The sequence below is a fragment of the Vulpes vulpes genome, chromosome 7, assembly GCF_048418805.1.
Source record: "Vulpes vulpes isolate BD-2025 chromosome 7, VulVul3, whole genome shotgun sequence".
Classification (NCBI taxonomy): domain Eukaryota; kingdom Metazoa; phylum Chordata; class Mammalia; order Carnivora; family Canidae; genus Vulpes; species Vulpes vulpes.
Window position 1 is genome coordinate 67913609 of NC_132786.1, and position 18538 is coordinate 67932146.

The 18538-nt window shown below is 38.1% G+C and overlaps 1 protein-coding gene across 1 annotated transcript; it reads right to left on the minus strand.

Annotated features, from left to right (window-relative positions):
- Positions 1-4790: 4790 nt before the first annotated feature.
- On the minus strand, positions 4791-5738 carry LOC112929010 (olfactory receptor 2T29-like). The gene has a single exon (XM_026010892.2). It carries the CDS (start codon positions 5736-5738, stop codon positions 4791-4793), a length of 948 nt encoding a protein of 315 aa, XP_025866677.2.
- Between the last annotated feature and the right edge of the window lie 12800 nt (positions 5739-18538).

The window sequence follows — 18538 nt, forward strand, 5'->3', positions numbered from 1 at the left end:
TCTTTGTAAAGAGATAGAAATTATGTACTTCATTTTTTTAGAAAATATTTTATTTATTGACTTGACAGAGAGCAGACACAAGTAGGGTGGGGGGAACAGCAGGCAGAGGGAGAGGGAGGAGCAGGTTCCCCACTAGCAGGGAGATGGATGCAATGTAGGTGGGGGGAGCTTGATTCCAGGACTCTGGAACACTACCAGAGCCTCAGTCAGATGCTTCACTGACTGAGCCACCCAGGCACCCCATACCTACTTCATTTTTTTAAAGTTCATTCACTCATGTTTCATGATCTTTAGACCAACGTAGTGTCTGAACTAATGACCCTGACTGAGATGGAGAGTTGAGTGCTCTTCTGACTGAGCAGAGCCAGGTGCTCCTTCCATTCTGTTTTTCTTTCAAGAATCCTGGGATCATGGCTCAGAGTCATTATTTGCCCAGTGAGACCTGCCCCCCACCAACCCTCTATGCAGAGGTACCATCTGTTGGGCTGGTTGATGTTTGTCCATCTTCCTTCCTCCTTTTTGTGGACAGAAAGTGGCTGGAAAAAGAGCGTGACTATGTGGAATAAGACTGAGAATTTCCCTTGGGCAGTGGGTGAGAGAGGGAGGATAGGTTGAGGAGAATCAATCAACGGTTAGCTTTGCTTTAGAGGAAGGAGTGTGCTGGCTGGGCCCATGAGCCAGGGTGGATGAGTCAGAACTGTCCCCTGCCAGCCCTCCCTTAGCCCTTCATCCTTATCACTCCATGCTTGTGGTTGGCCTCTGAACCCTAAGACACCACCGTCAGGTGTTTAATTTGCCACTCAAAGCTTTGGTTAAATGATAACTGATTTGTATCATTAGCTCCAGCATGCACTTAGGTGGTAGCCATATTTTCATAACTCAAATTTGAAAACTATAATCTAGTAATGACTTGCTGTACCAAGCAACTAGAAATTTCTTGGAGACTAACTTCTCTATAGAAGGAATATTCAATCACTCTAAAATTATGGAAAACAAACTTCTGTGGCTATGATTTGATATCAATAATGCTTTACCCTCTATATTGCAAAGGCATTTATGTTTATAGCATTACAAAATTATACTATAACTGAGGTATAACTACTCACATTTGGGAAATTATTTAAAAATAATGTGTGACATCCTCTATCTTCTCTTTGAAAATATATAGTGCCAGTCAGTAAATAGTAGTATAATAAAATGGTTTTCTCTAGGACTTGGTATCACTACTTCCAGTCCTAGAGCAAGGATCACAGAAAGTATTTTAACCCAAATACATCATTTTCACTGTAGAAAGGCCCAGTCATGCAACCAATTCAGAATTCACACTTTTAGCAAATATCCATTTGGATATTACTAACTAGTGGCTTCAAATATATTATCTAACCTGTCAGTACCTTAATTTCCTTCTCTATAAAATGGGGATACTACAAATAACTGTCCTATAGTCAACAGTACTATAGTGCACACTTAAAAAATTGCTAGGAGGTTCATCTCATGATAGGTATTCCTGCAACAATTAAATAAACTTAACAACCCCACCAACACCACAACGAAAATAATGTCTACTTCAAAGAGTTAAATAGGTTTGAATAAGTTAATATACATACTGTAATTAAAACATTGACTGGCATATAATGTAAAATAAATAAACAAATAAAATATTCCATTATAAAAAGCAGAGTATTGGTGAAAAACAATGCAAGTTTCTCCATTTAATCCATGTTGGCTTATTCCTAAATTTGATAATAATTTCTCTGGGGTTTTTTAAAAAGATTTTATTTATTTATTTATTTGACAGAGGGAGAGGGAGAGAGAGAGAGAGAGAGAGCACACAAGCAGGGGGAAGTGGTAGGTAAAAGGAGAGGATGCTCCCACTGAGCAGAGAGCCCAATGTGGGGATGCAGCCCAGGATCCTGGGATTATGACTTGAGCTGAAGACAGATGCTTAACTGACTGAACCACCCCAGTGTCCCAGTTTGGCAATAATTTAAATTATAGTCTTTCGTGTCCTTTGATACAAGAACACTGAGGGCTTCTTTTCATGAGCTAAAAATTATTTGGCCAAATGTTGCTTGAATCATGAACACAAACACATGAACACATTTGAAGTTTGCACATTTTAACTATTTCAATGCATAACTACTTATATAACACTGCAAGCAAGTGCATATGAGTGCCAGAAACTCTTCCATTTGTTGTTTACATTCTAGATACAAAAAAACTTGGAGCATCAAATGTTCCTCTATGTCTAGTAATTCTGAGCATTATGTTCTATGTATAATATAATAAGTATAATTTGACCAAGATTTTCCAGCTGAATAGTTCTCATAAATCTTTAATAGTATAAGCTATGGAAAATTGTGTTTTGAATACTTTATTCAAAAAATGATTCTTCAAGACACCTGGATGGCTCAGCAGTTGAGTGGCTTCCTTTACTTTGGGGCGTGATCCTGGAGTTCCTGCATCTAGTTGAGTCCCAGAGTCCCACATCGGGTTCCCTGCAGGGAGGCTGCTTCTCCTTCTGCCTATGTCTCTGCCTCTATCTTTGTGTCTCTCAAGAATAAATAAATAAATAATCTTTAAAAAATCATTATTCTAAAACCTTTTTAATCTCATTTTTCATTTGAGATAAAGTAAAAAATTAATCTTTGAAAAAATATGGTTCCGTAACATATCTTGGTCTATTGTGCTCCTTTGTTTCCCGTGTGTACAGTGTTTTCAGTAAAATCATCAAATGAGTGAAAATATCAGTGAGGGTGACAAGACATGAGAGACACCTAACTCTGGGAAATGAACAAGGGGTAGTGGAAGGCGAGGTGGGTGGGGGGTTGGGGTGACTGGGTGATGGGCACTGAGGGAGGCATTTGGCGGGATGAGCACTGGGTATTATGCTATATGTTGGCAAATTGAACTCCAATAAAAAAATTTTAAAAAAAATCATCAAATGCATGTGTTATCCCCACCTAAAAAATTGAGGAGGGATAAACACACTCCTCAAATATTTTGGGAGTTAAAGAGTGTATACATATCTTATGTGTTTCATTTGACTGCAACAAAAACATTGTAACTAGTCTTCCAATATTGTTTCCCCAAATACTGCAAGATTCTTATTTTCTAGTCATGAAAAAATTGAGTGTATCAAGAAAAGAAAGGGAATGTTCCCTTTTGAAAACTTCTGATAATTCACAGCTAATTAGAAACTACTAAACATGCACCAAGTTTGCGGTTTCATGGGCCAGAATCAACAAGGCCCTGCTTACACCCTAAAATCCCATTATTCCACTTGGATAGTCCATCCACTTAGATCCACACTATCAAGCTCATCATCCTCATTCACCTGGTCTCCATACCTACAGTGTTGCTCTTCTCCAATTATTTCCAATTATTTAACTTTTCTAAACCCAGGTCTGGTCATTTTATTATCATTTGTAAATACCTAGAACACAAAGGGCGAGAAATGAGGGTACAAAGTGAACCTGGAAGGAGGTGCCATTGGAACATTTCCCTCCTGTTTGGCCAACCACCTGAACTTTGCTCATTGTGTTCCTTTTCTGTGTCATCATGTCCTTGAGCAAGAGCCCTGGTCCCACCCAGGTTCCTGTACTCGTATGAAGGTAGCATCTAGCCATTGCTCAACATTGAGATCTCGGGTCTCCTTTCAGCCTCTTTGTTCGGCTGAACTCACATGTCATAGGTAGAATTGGTGTGTCCTTATCAGCTGCACCCTTTCCACATGAGGCTCAAAACAATTTATGTATTTTATTACAACTGTTTGCACAAAATAATACCTACAGATTAAGTTCCATAGGAGCAGTAGACATTCATTGTTTATATATTAAATTAGGTTAGCTATTTGTTATTTTAAATTATAATATGGCATTAGGTACTTAATTTAACAAATAAAGGACTAGGTATTTGATGGATTTCCTCCCCTTGCTTGTATAATAAGTTACATACTTCATATCTCAGCTCTGATATCCCTTTATGCTCAAAAGAAGTTACCATAAACTCTCCTTCTTGGGGTTAATATTTTTCTCACAGTACCTTAGACCACAGTGTACTAATGATTTCAGAGAGGTAACAGCCACTGGATATCTTCAGATTTGGAACCTAAAGAACAAAATCACCCTAATTGAACACAGGCCAACAATTGTATTATTTCACTAGTGATCAGTCATATTAATATGTGCATGATTCCCAAGATTTGTCACTTACACTGCTACCATGGTGCAAGGACAAATTTTTTAAATAGACAAAAGTCTGATACTTTCTGTTTTATTCCTAAGTAATTTCAAATTTATAGAGAATTAGTATGAATAGTATGCTTAGTAAGAATAATAATGATAGCACAAAAGAATTAATATATCTTTTGCATGGATTCATGTATTAAAATTATATCCCATTTGGTTTGTCACCTCTCTCTCTTTCCCTCCCTCCCTCTCTCTCTCTCTCTCTGTCTCATGAGTTGCACATCTTATGATCTTTATTTCTAAATATCTTGTTACATATTTGTTAAGAATATGAGTATTTTTCTAGCTGAATCACAGTACAATTATAAACTTCTGAAAAATGTAACATGGATAGAATACAATTGCACCAATATTTTGAATGCAGAAGTGTAAAAATTAAGAGTTTTCCAGTACAAGGAAACATTCCTCCAAAAGGCATGAAAGATGATAACACAGCATGGTGTGAGAATTTGAGGAAAAACATTGACATGGGATCTTAAAGTTGTAATTTGTAGACTGAAGAAAAAAAAACAGTACAAATATTTCCTATTTTATAGGTTCCTATAAGACAGATCCCACATTCAACATTTTTTTTAGAGCCCTTGTGACATCCTTATTTCTAAGACTATAAATTAAAGGATTTAGAACAGGAGTGAGTATGGTGTAAAAGACAGATACAATCATGTCCTTCTCAGGGGTGTGATAGGAGGTGGGGAGCATGTAGGTGTAGACGGCAGCACCGTAGAAGAGGATGACCACCATCATGTGGGAAGAACAAGTGGCAAAAGCCTTCTTCCGTCCCTCTGCTGAGTTCATCCTGTGGATGGTGAAGAGGATGAAAGAATAGGAGCTTGAAATGACTGTCACAGGGATGAGAAGCATGAGGACACAGCACAGGTACATGAGTGTCTCATAGAGGGAAGTATCTGAGCAGGAGAGCTTCATTACAGCAGGAACCTCACAGAAGAAATGATGAATCTCCCGGGAACTGCAGAAGGGGAAGGTCATGGTGACAGGAGTGAGCATAAATCCATCCACAGATCCCAAAATCCAGGAGGAAGACACCAAGAGAAGACACACTCTATGGTTCATGAGGATAGGATAACGGAGTGGATGGCAGATGGCCACATAGCGGTCATAGGCCATGGCAGCCAGGAGGAAGAATTCTGAGCCTACTAGAGTTAAGTAGAGAAACATCTGCATCCCGCATTCAGGGACTGAGATCTTATTCACACCCATGACCTGGTCCATGAGCATCTTGGGCACAGTGACAGAAATGTACATCACATCCATGAGAGACAATTGGGTGATAAAAAAGTACATAGGGGTGTGGAGGTGAGCATCACAGTGTATCAGAAGGATCAGGATGGTGTTTCCAGAGAGGGCCATCAGGAAAACCATGAAAATGATCACACAGAGGAGAGTTGGGTGCTTGGATTGACTGAAGAGTCCTACTAGGTCAAAATCTGATCGTCCAGTATAGTTGGCCATCCACATGATGTTCTCCATTATATTTTACCTGGTTCACCAAGAAGAACTATGGAGTTAATAGATCACTTGTGGAATATGACCACCTGAAATAAATGTTTACTGAGCTTCTGTGCGTTTGCATGTCTTTACACATAGTAACCCAGTGTGCTAATAAGGGGAATTTCCTGTACATTGTAGGATTGTGAACTACCCATAATAGAACAAATTTACTAGAAATGTAGAAACTCACACTGTTAATCAAAAGTATTAGTACCTTAAGGGTGCCTGAGTGGCTCAGTCAGTTAAGCCTCCTACTCTTGATCAGGTCATGATCACAGGGTCATGAGATCAAGACTCGGATTGGACCCTACATTTTGCAAGGGGTATGCTTGAGCTTCTCTTTCTCCCTCTCCCTCTGCTGTCCCCCACCCCCATTTTCTGTCTATCTCTCTAAAATAAATAAATAAATATTTAAAAATATATCCATACCTTCATAATTCCACTACTGGGTATGCATTTACCAAAAGAAAGTAAAAACAGTAATTCAAAAGCATAATGCACAACTCTAATTATTTTATTTTTTTCAAATATCGCTATGATTTTTTTAAAGTTTTAATTTAAACTCCAGCTTAAATAAAACATCTTGTGTAATAATTGTTCCAGGTGCACAATATATTGATTCAACAACTCTATATAACACCAGTCCTTATCACAACATGTGCACTCCGTGAGTCCCATCAACTGTCTAAACCATCCCCCTTTGATCTTCCTTTGGTAGCCACCAGTTTTTTCTCTATAGTTGTTTCTCTCTCATTTTGCTTGTTTGTTTTGCTTATTAAATACCACATATAAGTGAAACAATATGGCATTTGTCTTTCTCTGATTGACTTATTTTGTTTACCAGTATACTCTCTAGCTCCATCCATGCCATTGCAAATAGCAAGGTTTCATTCTTTTTAATGGCCAGGGAATATTCCATTGAATATGCATTCCTATGCTTCAGGCAGTATTATTCACAATAGTCAAGATATGGAAACAACCTAAGTGTCCATCCTTAGATGAATGGGGAAGGGGAGTGTGTGTGTGTGTGTGTGTGTGTGTGTGTTGTGTGTGTGTGTATTGCACACAGACAGTGGAATATTATGAAACCATAAAATCCATAATATTGTGCCCTTCGTGACAACATGGATGGACCTATATGGTATTAAGCTAAGTGAAGTAAGTCAGACTGAGAAAGACAAATACCACAGACCCCACCTCCATATATGGAATGTAAAAACAGAAATGAATGAACACTGTCTTGATGATCACACCTTTATAGTACAACCTGAAATCTGGCATTGTGATGCCCCCAGCTATGGTTTTCTTTTTTAAAATTCCCCTGGCTATTCGGAGGCTTTTCTGATTCCACACAAATCTTAAAATAATTTGTTCTAACTCTCTGAAGAAAGTCCATGGTATTTTGATAGGGATTGCATTAAACGTGTAAATTGCCCTGGGTAACATTGACATTTTCACACTATTAATTCTGCCAATCCATGAGCATGGAATATTTTTCCATCTCTTTGTGTCTTCCTCAATTTCTTTCAGAAGTGTTCTATAGTTTTTGGGGTAAAGATCCTTTACCTCTTTGGTTAGGTTACTTCCTAGGTATCTTATGCTTGTGGGTGCAATTGTAAATGGGATTGACTCCTTAATTTCTCTTTCTTCAGTCTCATTGTTAGAGTCTAGAAATGCCACTGACTTCCGGGCATTGATTTTGTATCCTGCCACACTGCCAAATTGCTGTATGAGTTCTAGCAATCTTGGGGTGGAGGCTTTTGGGTTTCCTATGTAGAGTATGATGTCATCAGCAAAGAGGGAGAGTTTGACTTCTTCTTTGCCAATTTGAATGCCTTTAATGTCTTTTTGTTGTCTGATTGCTGAGGGTAGGACTTCTAGTAGTATGTTGAATAGCAGTGGTGAGAGTAGACATTCCTGTCTTGTTCCTGATCTTAGGGGAAAGGCTCCCAGTGGTACTGGCACAAAAACAAACACATAGATCAATGGAACAGAATAGTAAATCCAGAAGTGGACCCTCAACTTTATGGTCAACTAATATTTGATAAAGGAGGAAAGACTATCCATCGGAAGAAAGACAGTCTCTTCAATAAATGGTGCTGGGAAATTTGGACATCCATATGCAGAAGAATGAATCTAGACCACTCTCTTTCACCATACACAAACTTAAACTCAAAATGGATGAAAGATCTAAATGTGAGACAAGATTCCATCAGAATCCTAGAGGAGAACACAGGCAACACCCTTTTTGAACTTGCCACAGTAACTTCTTGCAAGATATATGCACTAAGGCAAAAGAAACAAAGCAAAAATGAACTATTGGGGCTTCATCAAGATAAGAAGCTTTTGCACAGCAAAGGATACAGTCAACAAAACTAAAAGACAACCTACAGAATGGGAGAAGATATTTGCAAATGATGTATCAGATATAGGGCTAGTTTCCAAGATCTATAAAGAACTTATTAAACTCAACAGCAAAGAAACAAACAATCCAATCATGAAATGGGCAAAAGACATCAACAGAAATCTCACAGAGGAAGACATAGACATGGCCAACACGCACATGAGAAAATGCTCCGCATCACTGGCCATCAGGGAAATACAACTCAAAACCACAATGAGATACCACCTCACACCAGTGAGAATGGGGAAAATTAACAAGGCAGGAAACCACAAATGTTGGAAAGGATGCGGAGAAAGGGGACCCTCTTACACTGTTGGTGGGAATGTGAACTGGTTCAGCCACTCTGGAAAACTGTGTGGAGGTTCCTCAAAGAGTTAAAAATAGACGTGCCCTACGACCCAGCAATTGCACTGTTGGGGATTTACCCCAAAGATACAGATGCAATGAAAAGCCGGGACACCTGCACCCCGATGTTTATAGCAGCAACGTCCACAATAGCCAAACTGGGAAGGAGCCTCGGTGTCCATCGAAAGATGAATGTATCAAGAAGATGTGGTTTATGTATACAATGGAATATTCCTCAGGCATTAGAAATGACAAATATCCACCATTTGCTTCAATGTGGATGGAACTGGAGGGTATTATGCTGAATGAAATAAGTCAAGTGGAGAAGGACAGATTATATGTTCTCATTCATTTGGGGAATATAAATAATAGTGAAAGGGAATAGATGGGAAGGGAGAAGAAATGGGTTGGAAATATCAGAAAGAGAGACAGAACATGAAGACTCCTAACTCTGGGAAACAAACTAGGGGTGGTGGAAGGGGAGGAGGGCCGGGGTGTGCGGGTGAATGGGTGACGGGCACTGAGGGGGGCACTTGGCGGGATGAGCACTAGGTGTTATTCTGTATGTTGGCACACTGAACACCAATAAAAAACAAATTTATTATTAAAAAAAAGGAATGAACAAACAGAAAGCAGAATTGGTTCCATAAATGCAGAGAAGTAAGTGCTTGTTGTGAGAGAAGAAAGTGGTGGAACAATGACTAAATGGGTGAAGAAGAATGGGAGATACTGTCTTGCATTTATGGAATAAGTAAGTCACAGGAATAAAAGCCACGGCATAAAGAATATAGTCCATGACACTGTATTTTTTATTTTTGATTTTTTTCCTTCTTTCATTTTTATTTGTTTTATTATCATTTTTAGAAAAATGTTAATATGGTTGACATTTTTCCACAAGAAGTATATATACTGTTATGTTCATCACAACTATAGCTACCATCTGTCTTATTATTTTGCTATTACAATATCATTGACTATAATACTTATGCTCTCCTTTTTATTCCTGTGACTTATTATTCCATACTTGGGGGCCGGTATCCCCTCCCCTTCACCAATTTTGCCCCACTCTCTGTCATCCTGATAGTGTGGTTTCATGACAGATGGTAGCTACAATCATTGTGAGCATATAATAACTTTCAACCTTGTGAATCACTATGCTGTAAACTGAAAACTAATGAAACACTGTGTGTCAAGCATATTCAAATGAAAGCATTTTGAAAGAATATTGATAACTTATAAGATTTCCACAGACCAAGGTTTTGAGATTTCCTAATGATAGTGTGATTTATCAATGAGTATGGAAATTTGCAAAATCATTACTCTTTGAAAACACAAAAAGTAAATCATTTGAGAGAGAGAGAGAGAGAGAGAGAACAGTGTGCCTGGGTAGTTCAGTGGTAGAGCTTCTGCCTTTGGCTCAGGTTGTGATACTGGGGTCCTGGGATCGTGTCCTGTATCGTGTCCTTCTCCCTCTGCTTATGTCTCTGCTGCTTTCTCTATGTCTCTCATGAATAAATAAATAAAATCATAAAATATAAATAAATAAAACCCCTAATTTCTAGAGAGTTCTCTTATGGAAATCAAAATGGAATCAACCTCTCTGGTTTAAAAATCCAACTGGATCTTAAAAACTTTTAGAGATATATTCTACATAAGAAGGTTTATAAAATAACTGAAACAGAATTTGGGGAATTTTCATACCCAAAGTTCCAATGTCCTCTGTCTGAACAATCAGGCAGATTGTGATGCCCTGTCTGTAGTTGTGTGGAGTAGGCCATGCAGCCACAGGAACAGATGGGGTCTTCACCAATGGCCAGCCCCTTAGATATCTTAGGGACATTAATTTAAGAGTCCATAGTTTGAGTCTGGACCATGACTGTGGGTCCAGATTATCCTCTACCCACCATTTTTTTGTCCACTTTACATACAAAGAGGATAATAAGGTTAAATCTCAAGTATGTTCAAGATTAAATTATATAAAATAATAAAAGTGCTTAGAAATGATCAAATACAGATGAGTAAGTACATATATTGTTAAAGAGGTAAGACCTTGATAATTAATGTGAAGATTCTCTGTAAGAGACAACTGTTACCATTTTCGTTTTGTGATATAAGATGAATTACTCCTCTTTGCCAGTTTTAATATGTATTCATACACGTAAGAATTTGGTTTCAACGGACACCTGGGTAGGTCAGCAGTTGAGCCTCTCTGCCTTTGGCTCAGGGAGTGCTCTCGGATCTGGGGATCGAGTTCCACATCGGGCTCCCTATGAGGAGCCTGCTTCTCCCTCTGCCTGTTTCTGCCGCTCTCTGTGTCTCTTATGAATAAATAAAATCTTTAAAAAAAGAATTCGGATTTGATAATTTTTACAACTTCACTTACGTAAAGCTCCTACTCTTTATTCTAAATTTAAGGAGGAAGATCTAGCACTTAGAAGATCATTGTCATTTACAAAGGAAGTCTTTAGTTGTCTTCACAAGCATCATCAACTTTATTGTCTGTAGCAACCAATCATTCATGGAAACTGAGATGCAGAGAGAAAAACTGAGCAACACTGAGTTGTTTCTGACTCCAATTCAATCCCCCTCCTTTATCTGGCTAATCAAAGCCAACATCTGTGTTAAATGCTAAAGACCAGTAAAATGAAATTGGTTATACTGAAGGAGGTCACAGTTTGTCTGCTCAGGCAAAAATATTGTGTGTATGTGTGTGTGTGATTTAAAGTAGAATTTTAAAACAGCTCAAAATAAATAAGAAAGAACAATAGAAGTAAAACATATCTGTCCTTTCTGAAAAGAATCAGTAATAACTTCTATTACATTTTCTCTTATGAAAATGTAAACCTTTAATAGCTTTGAAATTTTTTGGTTTCTGACACGTTAAGTGTTAAATTTTAAAATTCCTTACCAACATGAAAAGAAATATTGGCTCTTCTCTCTAGGAAGAGTTTAGAAATGATTGTGATATAGGGATATTTCAGGAATATCTCCAACTTTCAAGACATTCGATACTCTTGTAATGATTCCAGAGACTAATCACATATTCAGTGTATTAGGAACCCCTAGTTCTGGGGTGCTAAAGCAGTAGACAACACTGGAGATTAATTTGATGCCTTATATAAATATCCAACAAATCTGGTACACATTGCATTAAAAATTATCACCTGTCAAATTCCATACCTACCGGTAGATGAAACCCCTAGCCCCTGTGCAAAGTTAAAACAGCCGCAAAGAAAAACATACATGCTTTCTGAGTCAATATTTGTGGCCAAAATGAAACAAATCATTATTGAAATTTTGGAAATGAGAATGACTGTGATCAAGCTGCACTGAACAGCCCACTGGCACACCAGACAGAGAATGCTGTCTGCACCTTATAAGGTAATTGACCTCACTGCTCATTCTTATTTTTCTGTATCCAATTTCTTGAGTTTAATATACATAGAATACTGCACTACTTACTTTGGGGACTTAGTAATGGTAGAATAACATGAAATCTTTATTTGAAGCTGACAGCATACCAGGAACTGTTCTATTGCTTTACCATATTTTATCTTCCTCAAGAGTTATCTTACACATCTTATTTTCTCCTTTACAAATTAAATAATTCAGATTCCCAGGTCATTTGCCTAGCATCACCTAAATTACCTGGAGGGAGGACTTGGGTCTCAATTCAGATGTTGGGGCCCAGAGCTTGTAATGCTGCCTTAGCTCTCTAGAACACTATCTTCCCTCCACTGTATACAATTTGGGTATAGCTCCTCACTGCCAGTTTCATGTAAGAAACATAAAGATAATTGAGACATTTGTTTAAGTTTTCTAACTATCAGAAATCACTCCCACCCAAAATAAAATCAGTCTCATTTCTTTTGTAAAATTACATACACAAGGAAACAAATACATCATCCAATAATATAGGAGGAACGTGTATTCTTTTGTAAACACATAATGGGAATAAAAACCCATTTCCTAATATATTACAGAAAGTTATTGTTACATGAAAGATTCAATCCAAAAAAAGTGATTAAGAATACACTTATCTTGATGAGCACAGAGAAATGTATAGAATTGTCAAATATATTATACAACTGGAACTAATATAACGTTGTGTTAATTATTCTTGAATTTAAAAAATCATCTTTGCTTTTCTTCATAAAAATAGATGACAGCGAAAAATTGAGGAATTATGGTCAAGAATTTATAGCATTTGGATCCCCGGGTGGCTCAGCGGTTTCACGCCTGCCTTCAGCCCCCGGCATGATCCTGGAATCCCGGGATTGAGTTCAGCATCCGGCTCCCTGCATAGGGCCTTGCTTCTCCCTCTGCCTGTGTCTCTGCCTCTCCCTCTCTCCCCCACCCCTCTCTCTCTCTCTCTGTGTGTGTGTGTGTGTGCCTCTCATGAATAAATAAATAAAACCTTTCAAAAAAAGAACTTACAGCACATATCAAAAGGAGAACAGGTCAGAAACAGTAATTACCCTTTTGCTCCTGTAGGTCTTTGTATATGATTGAACTCAGCATCAGATGACGCTGCAGCCCTTATCCATCTGGGTAATGGAATGTGGCTGTGGTTGACCTTTTAAAGATAGACAGGAGAGTGACATCACCCTGGTTTCACTACACCCATTATGGGAGTTCATGAGGTTTACTTTTGATCAATTCCTTCTGGGACTTTGAAGAAGAGTGCAATTAAGAGACCTAACAACAACAACAACGTAAAGGTAATAGGTATCTCTGTTGCACTGTTCGAGTTTTCTCCTCATGTCTTTGAAAAATGTTTTCTTATTATTAGCTGGAAGTCTTTTTTTTATTAACTGGAAGTCTTAACCAATATTAAAAGTAATCTCAAATTTCACCATCATCAATAAAATCCTGTCTGTGAAATAGATACCAGGTTAAATATGGCCTTAGCCTTTCCTATATTATAAAATATTTTTCTTATGTTGTGTATATCTATTCCACTTAATTTCAAAAGTATTGTATGAGGAATTGATACAGTTCTCTTGTGTTTCACTGATGCAGCCTCTGAAGCCCAAGGACTAAATGATTGTCAACCTCTTTGGTTAAGTTTATTTTTAGGCATTTTGTTATTTTTGGAGCTATTGTAAATGGGAGTTTTCTCAATTTGTCTGTTACTTCAGTACTAGCTCATAGAAATGCAACAGGTTTCTGCATGTTGATTTTGTATCCTAAGACCTTACTGAGTTTGTCAGTTCTAGTAGTTTTTATGGTGAAATCTTTAGAGTTTTCCACAAATAGTCTCATGTCATCTGCAAATAGTGAAATTTCCCTTCTTCCTTTTATTTATATGCCTTTTATTTCTTTTTGTTGTCAGATTGCTATGGCTTAGACTTCCAGTACTATGCTGAATAAAGTGGTGAGAGTGGACTTCTTTACTTTCCTGACTGTAAGGGAAAAGTTCTCAGTTCTTCACCATTAAGTAGTATATAAGCTGTGGGCTTTTCATATATGGCTTTTATTATGTTGAGGCATGTTCCCTCTAAATTACTTTATTGAGGGTTGTTATCCTGAATGATACTATAGTTTGTAAAATGCTTTTTCCGCATCAATGGAAATGATCATAATAGTTTTTATTCTTTCTCTTGTTGGTTAATGTGACACACTTATTGATTTGCAAATATTGACCACCTTTATCTAGAAACGTTTGGCATCTATGATCTTCAGAGATATTGGCCACTATTTCTCTTTATTTCTGTCATGTTTTATCTAGGTTGGTATGTGAGTAATGCTGGACTCAGAACAAATTGAAACTCTCCTTATTCTCTCTCTCTCTCTCTCTTTCTCTCTTTCTTTTTTTTTGGAATAGTGTGAGAGCTATAGGTATTAACTCTTCCTTATACGTTTGGTAGGATTCAACTTAAGATTGATTGATTGATTGATTTTGAGAGAGAGAGAGAGACTACGAGCTGGGGAAGGAGCAGAGGGAGAGGGAGAAACAGAATCTCAAGCAGACTCCTCATTGAGTGTGGAGCCCATTATGGGGCTCAATCTCATGACTCTGAGATCTTGACCAGAGCCTACAGCAAGAGTCCAACACTTTACTGACTCAGCCCCCCAGATGCCTGGTAAACGTTACCTTTAAAGTCATCTGGCTCTGGATTTCTGTTAGCTGGGAAGAGCTTGGTCACTGATTCTATTTCATTGATGCTAATGGTATTTCAATGCTGTTCAAATATTCTATTTCCTCCTTATTTAATTTTGGGAGGATGTATGTTCCTAAGAATTTATCCATTTCTGTTACATTTTCTAATTTGTTGGTATATAATTTTTCATACTATCCTTTGTATTGGTGTGGTGTTGGTTATAATTTCTCCTCTTTCATGTCTGATTTATTTGTGTTGTGTCTCTCTTTCTTTCTTTTTGCTACTAATGAGTCTGGCTAAGAGTTTATCAATTTTGTAGGTCTTTCAAAGAATGAGCTCCTAATTTAATTGATTTGTTCTATTGTTTTGTTTCTAATATGTTCATTTCAGCTCTCATCTTTATTATGCCCCTCTACTCGTTTTGGTTTTTGTTTGCTTTCCTTTTCCTAGGCTCCTTTTTTGTAAGGCTAAGTTGTTTATTTTAAGATTTTTCTTCTTGCTTTTTGAGATAGGCCTTATTTCACTAACTTCCCAGTTAGAGGGGCACATAGGTAGCTCAGTTAAGCATCTGCCTTTGGCTCAGGTCATGATCTCATGGTCCTGGGATCAAGTCTTATGTCAGGCTCTCTGCTCAGAGGGGAGTCTTCTTCCTCTCTCTCTCTGCTCCTCCTCCCCTGTTTTGCTCACTCTCTCTCTCTCTCCTAAATCAATAAAATATTAAAAAAACAACTTGGAAAAGAGAAGAGTTTAGCTAAATCCCAAAGGCAATGGGCTGTTGTGTTTTTCTTTTCATTTCTATTCAAGTATTTTTTTTATTTTGACTTTGATACCATTATTTAGTAACAGATTATTTAACCTCCATATTTTTGTGGTGATTTTGATATTTTTTATAAATTTATTTTCTATTGGTGTTATATTTGACAACATATAGAATAACACCCAGGGTTCATCCCATCAAGTGCCTCCCTCACCCGTCACCCAATGACCCACACCCCGGCCCACCTCCCCTTCCACCACCCCTAGTTCGTTTCCCAGAGTTAAGAGCCTTTCATGTTCTGTCGCCCATTCTGATATTTCCACTCATTTTTTCTCCTTTCCCCTAATTTCCCTTTCACTATATTTATATACCTCAAATGAATGAGACCATATAATGTTTCTCCTTCTCTGATTGACTTATTTCACTCAGCATAATACCCTCCAGTTCCATCCATGTCAAAGAAAATGGTGGGTATCTGTCGTTTCTAATGGCTGAGTAATATTCCATCGTATACATAGACCACATCTTCTTTATCCATTCATCTTTCAATGGACACTGAGGCTCCTTCAACAGTTTGGCTACTGTGACATTGCTGCTATAAACATCGGGTACAGGTGTCCCGGCGTTTCATTGCATTTGCATCTTTGGCGTAAATCCTCAGCAGTGCAATTGCTGGGTCGTAGGGCAGATCTATTTTTCATTCTTTGAGAAACCTCCACACAGTTTTCCAGAGTGACTGCACCATTTCACATTCCCACCAACAGTGCAAGAGAGTTCCCCTTTCTCCATATCCTCTCCAACATTTGTGGTTTCCTGACTTGTTAAATTTCCCGATTCTCAGTGGTGTGAGGTAGTATCTCATTGTGGTTTTGATTAGTATTTCCCTGATGGCAAGTGATGCAGAGCATTTTCTCATGTGCTTGTTGGCCATGTCCATGTCTTCCTCTGTGAGATTTCTGTTCATGTCTTTCACCCATTTCATGATGGGATTGTTTGTTTCTTTGCTGTAGAGTTTAAGTTCTTTATAGATCTTGGAAACTAGCCCTTTATCTGATAGGTCATTTGCAAATATCTTCTCCCATTCTGTAGGTTGTCTTTTAGTTTTGTTGACTGTATCCTTTGCTGTGCAGAAGCTTCTTATCTTGATGAAGTCCCAATAGTTCATTTTTGCTTTTGTTTCTTTTCCCTTCATGGATGTATCTTGCAAGAAGTTACTGTGCCCGAGTTCAAAAAGGGTGTTGCCTGTGTTCTCCTCTAGGATTTTGATGGAATCTTGTCTCACATTTAGATTTTCATCCATTTTGAGTTTATCTTTGTGTATGGTGCAAGAGAGTGGTCTAGTTTCATTCTTCTGCATGTGGATGTCCAATTTTCCCAGCACCATTTATTGAAGAGACTGTCTTTCTTCCAGTAGATGGTCTTTCCTCCTTTATCCAATATTAGTTGACCATAAAGTTGAGGGTCCACTTCTGGATTTACTATTCTGTTCCCTTGATCTATGTGTCTGTTTTTGTGCCTGTACCACACTGTTTTGATGACCACAGCTTTTTAGTACAATCTGAAATAAGACACCACCTCACACCAGTGAGAATGAGAAAAATTAACAAGTCAGGAAACCACAAATGTTGGAGAGGATGCGGAGAAAAGGGAACCCTCTTGCACTGTTGGTGGGAATGTGAACTGGTACAGCCCCTGTGGAAAACTGTGTGGAAGTTCCTCAAAGAGTTAAAAATAGACCTGCCCTACGACCCGGCAATTGCACTGGTGGGGATTTACCCCAAAGATGCAGATGTATTGAAATGCTGGGACACCTGCATCCCGATGTTTATAGCAACAATGTCCACAATAGCCAAACTGTGGCAGGAGCCTCGGTGTCCATAGAAAGATGAATGGATAAAGAAGATGTGGTCTATGTATACAGTGGAATATTACTCAGCCATTAGAAATGACAAATACCTACCATTTGCTTCAACATGGAACTGGAGGGTATTATGCTGAGTGAAATAAGTCAAGTGGAGAAGGACAAAGATTATATGGTCTCATTCATTTGGGGAATACAAATAATAGTGAAAGGGAATAGAAGGGAAGGGAGAAGAAATGGGTTGGAAATATCAGAAAGGGAGACATGAAGACTCCTAACTCTGGGAAATGATCTAGGGGTGGTAGGAGGGGAGGAGGGCTGGGGTGGGGGTGAATGGGTGATGGGCACTGAGCGGGGCAGTTGACGGGATGAGCACTGGGTGTTATTCTGTATGTTGGCAAATTGAACACCAATAAAAAATAAAGATATTATTTAAAACATTTTTTTAATTAAAAAATAGAAGTCCTAGCCTCAGAAATAAGGCAACAAAAGAAATAAAAGGCATTCAAATTGGCAAAGAATAAGTCAAACTCTCCCTCTTCGCAGATGACATGATACCTAATATAGAAAACCTAAAATTGCATTCCAGTTTTCATAGGACTCATACAGCAATTCAGCCGTGTGGCAGTAACTAATCAGTGCCCAGAAATCAGTGGCATTTCTATACACTAAGAATGATACTGAAAAACAGAGATTAAGGAGTCAATCCCATTTACAATATCACCCAAAATCATATCACGCCTAGAAGTAAACCTAAAAAAAGTAGTAAAGGGTGTATACCCTAAAAACTGCAGAACACTTCTGAAGGAAATGGAGGAAGACACAAAGATGGAAAAATATTCCATGCTCATGGATTAGAAGAATTAATGTTGTGAAAATATCAATGCTACCCTTGGCAATGTACACATTTAATGCAATCCCTATCAAAATACCATGGACTTTTTTCAAAGAGTTGGAACAAACCATCTTAAGATTTGTGTGGAATCAGAAAAGACCGCGAATAGCCTGGGGAATATTAAAAAGGACAACCAGAGCTGGGGACATCACAATGCCAGATTTTAGTTTGTACTACAAAACTGTGGTCATCAAGACAATGTGGTACTGGCACAAAAACAGACACATTGATCAATGGAACAGAATAGTGAATCCATAAATGGGCCTCTACTCTGTGTCAACTAATATTTGACAAAGCAGGAAAAGGTATCCACTGGAAAAAGATAGTCTCTTCAATAAATGGTGCTGGGATAATTGTACAGCCACATGCAGAAGAATGAACTAGACCATTCGCTTACACCCTACACCAAGATA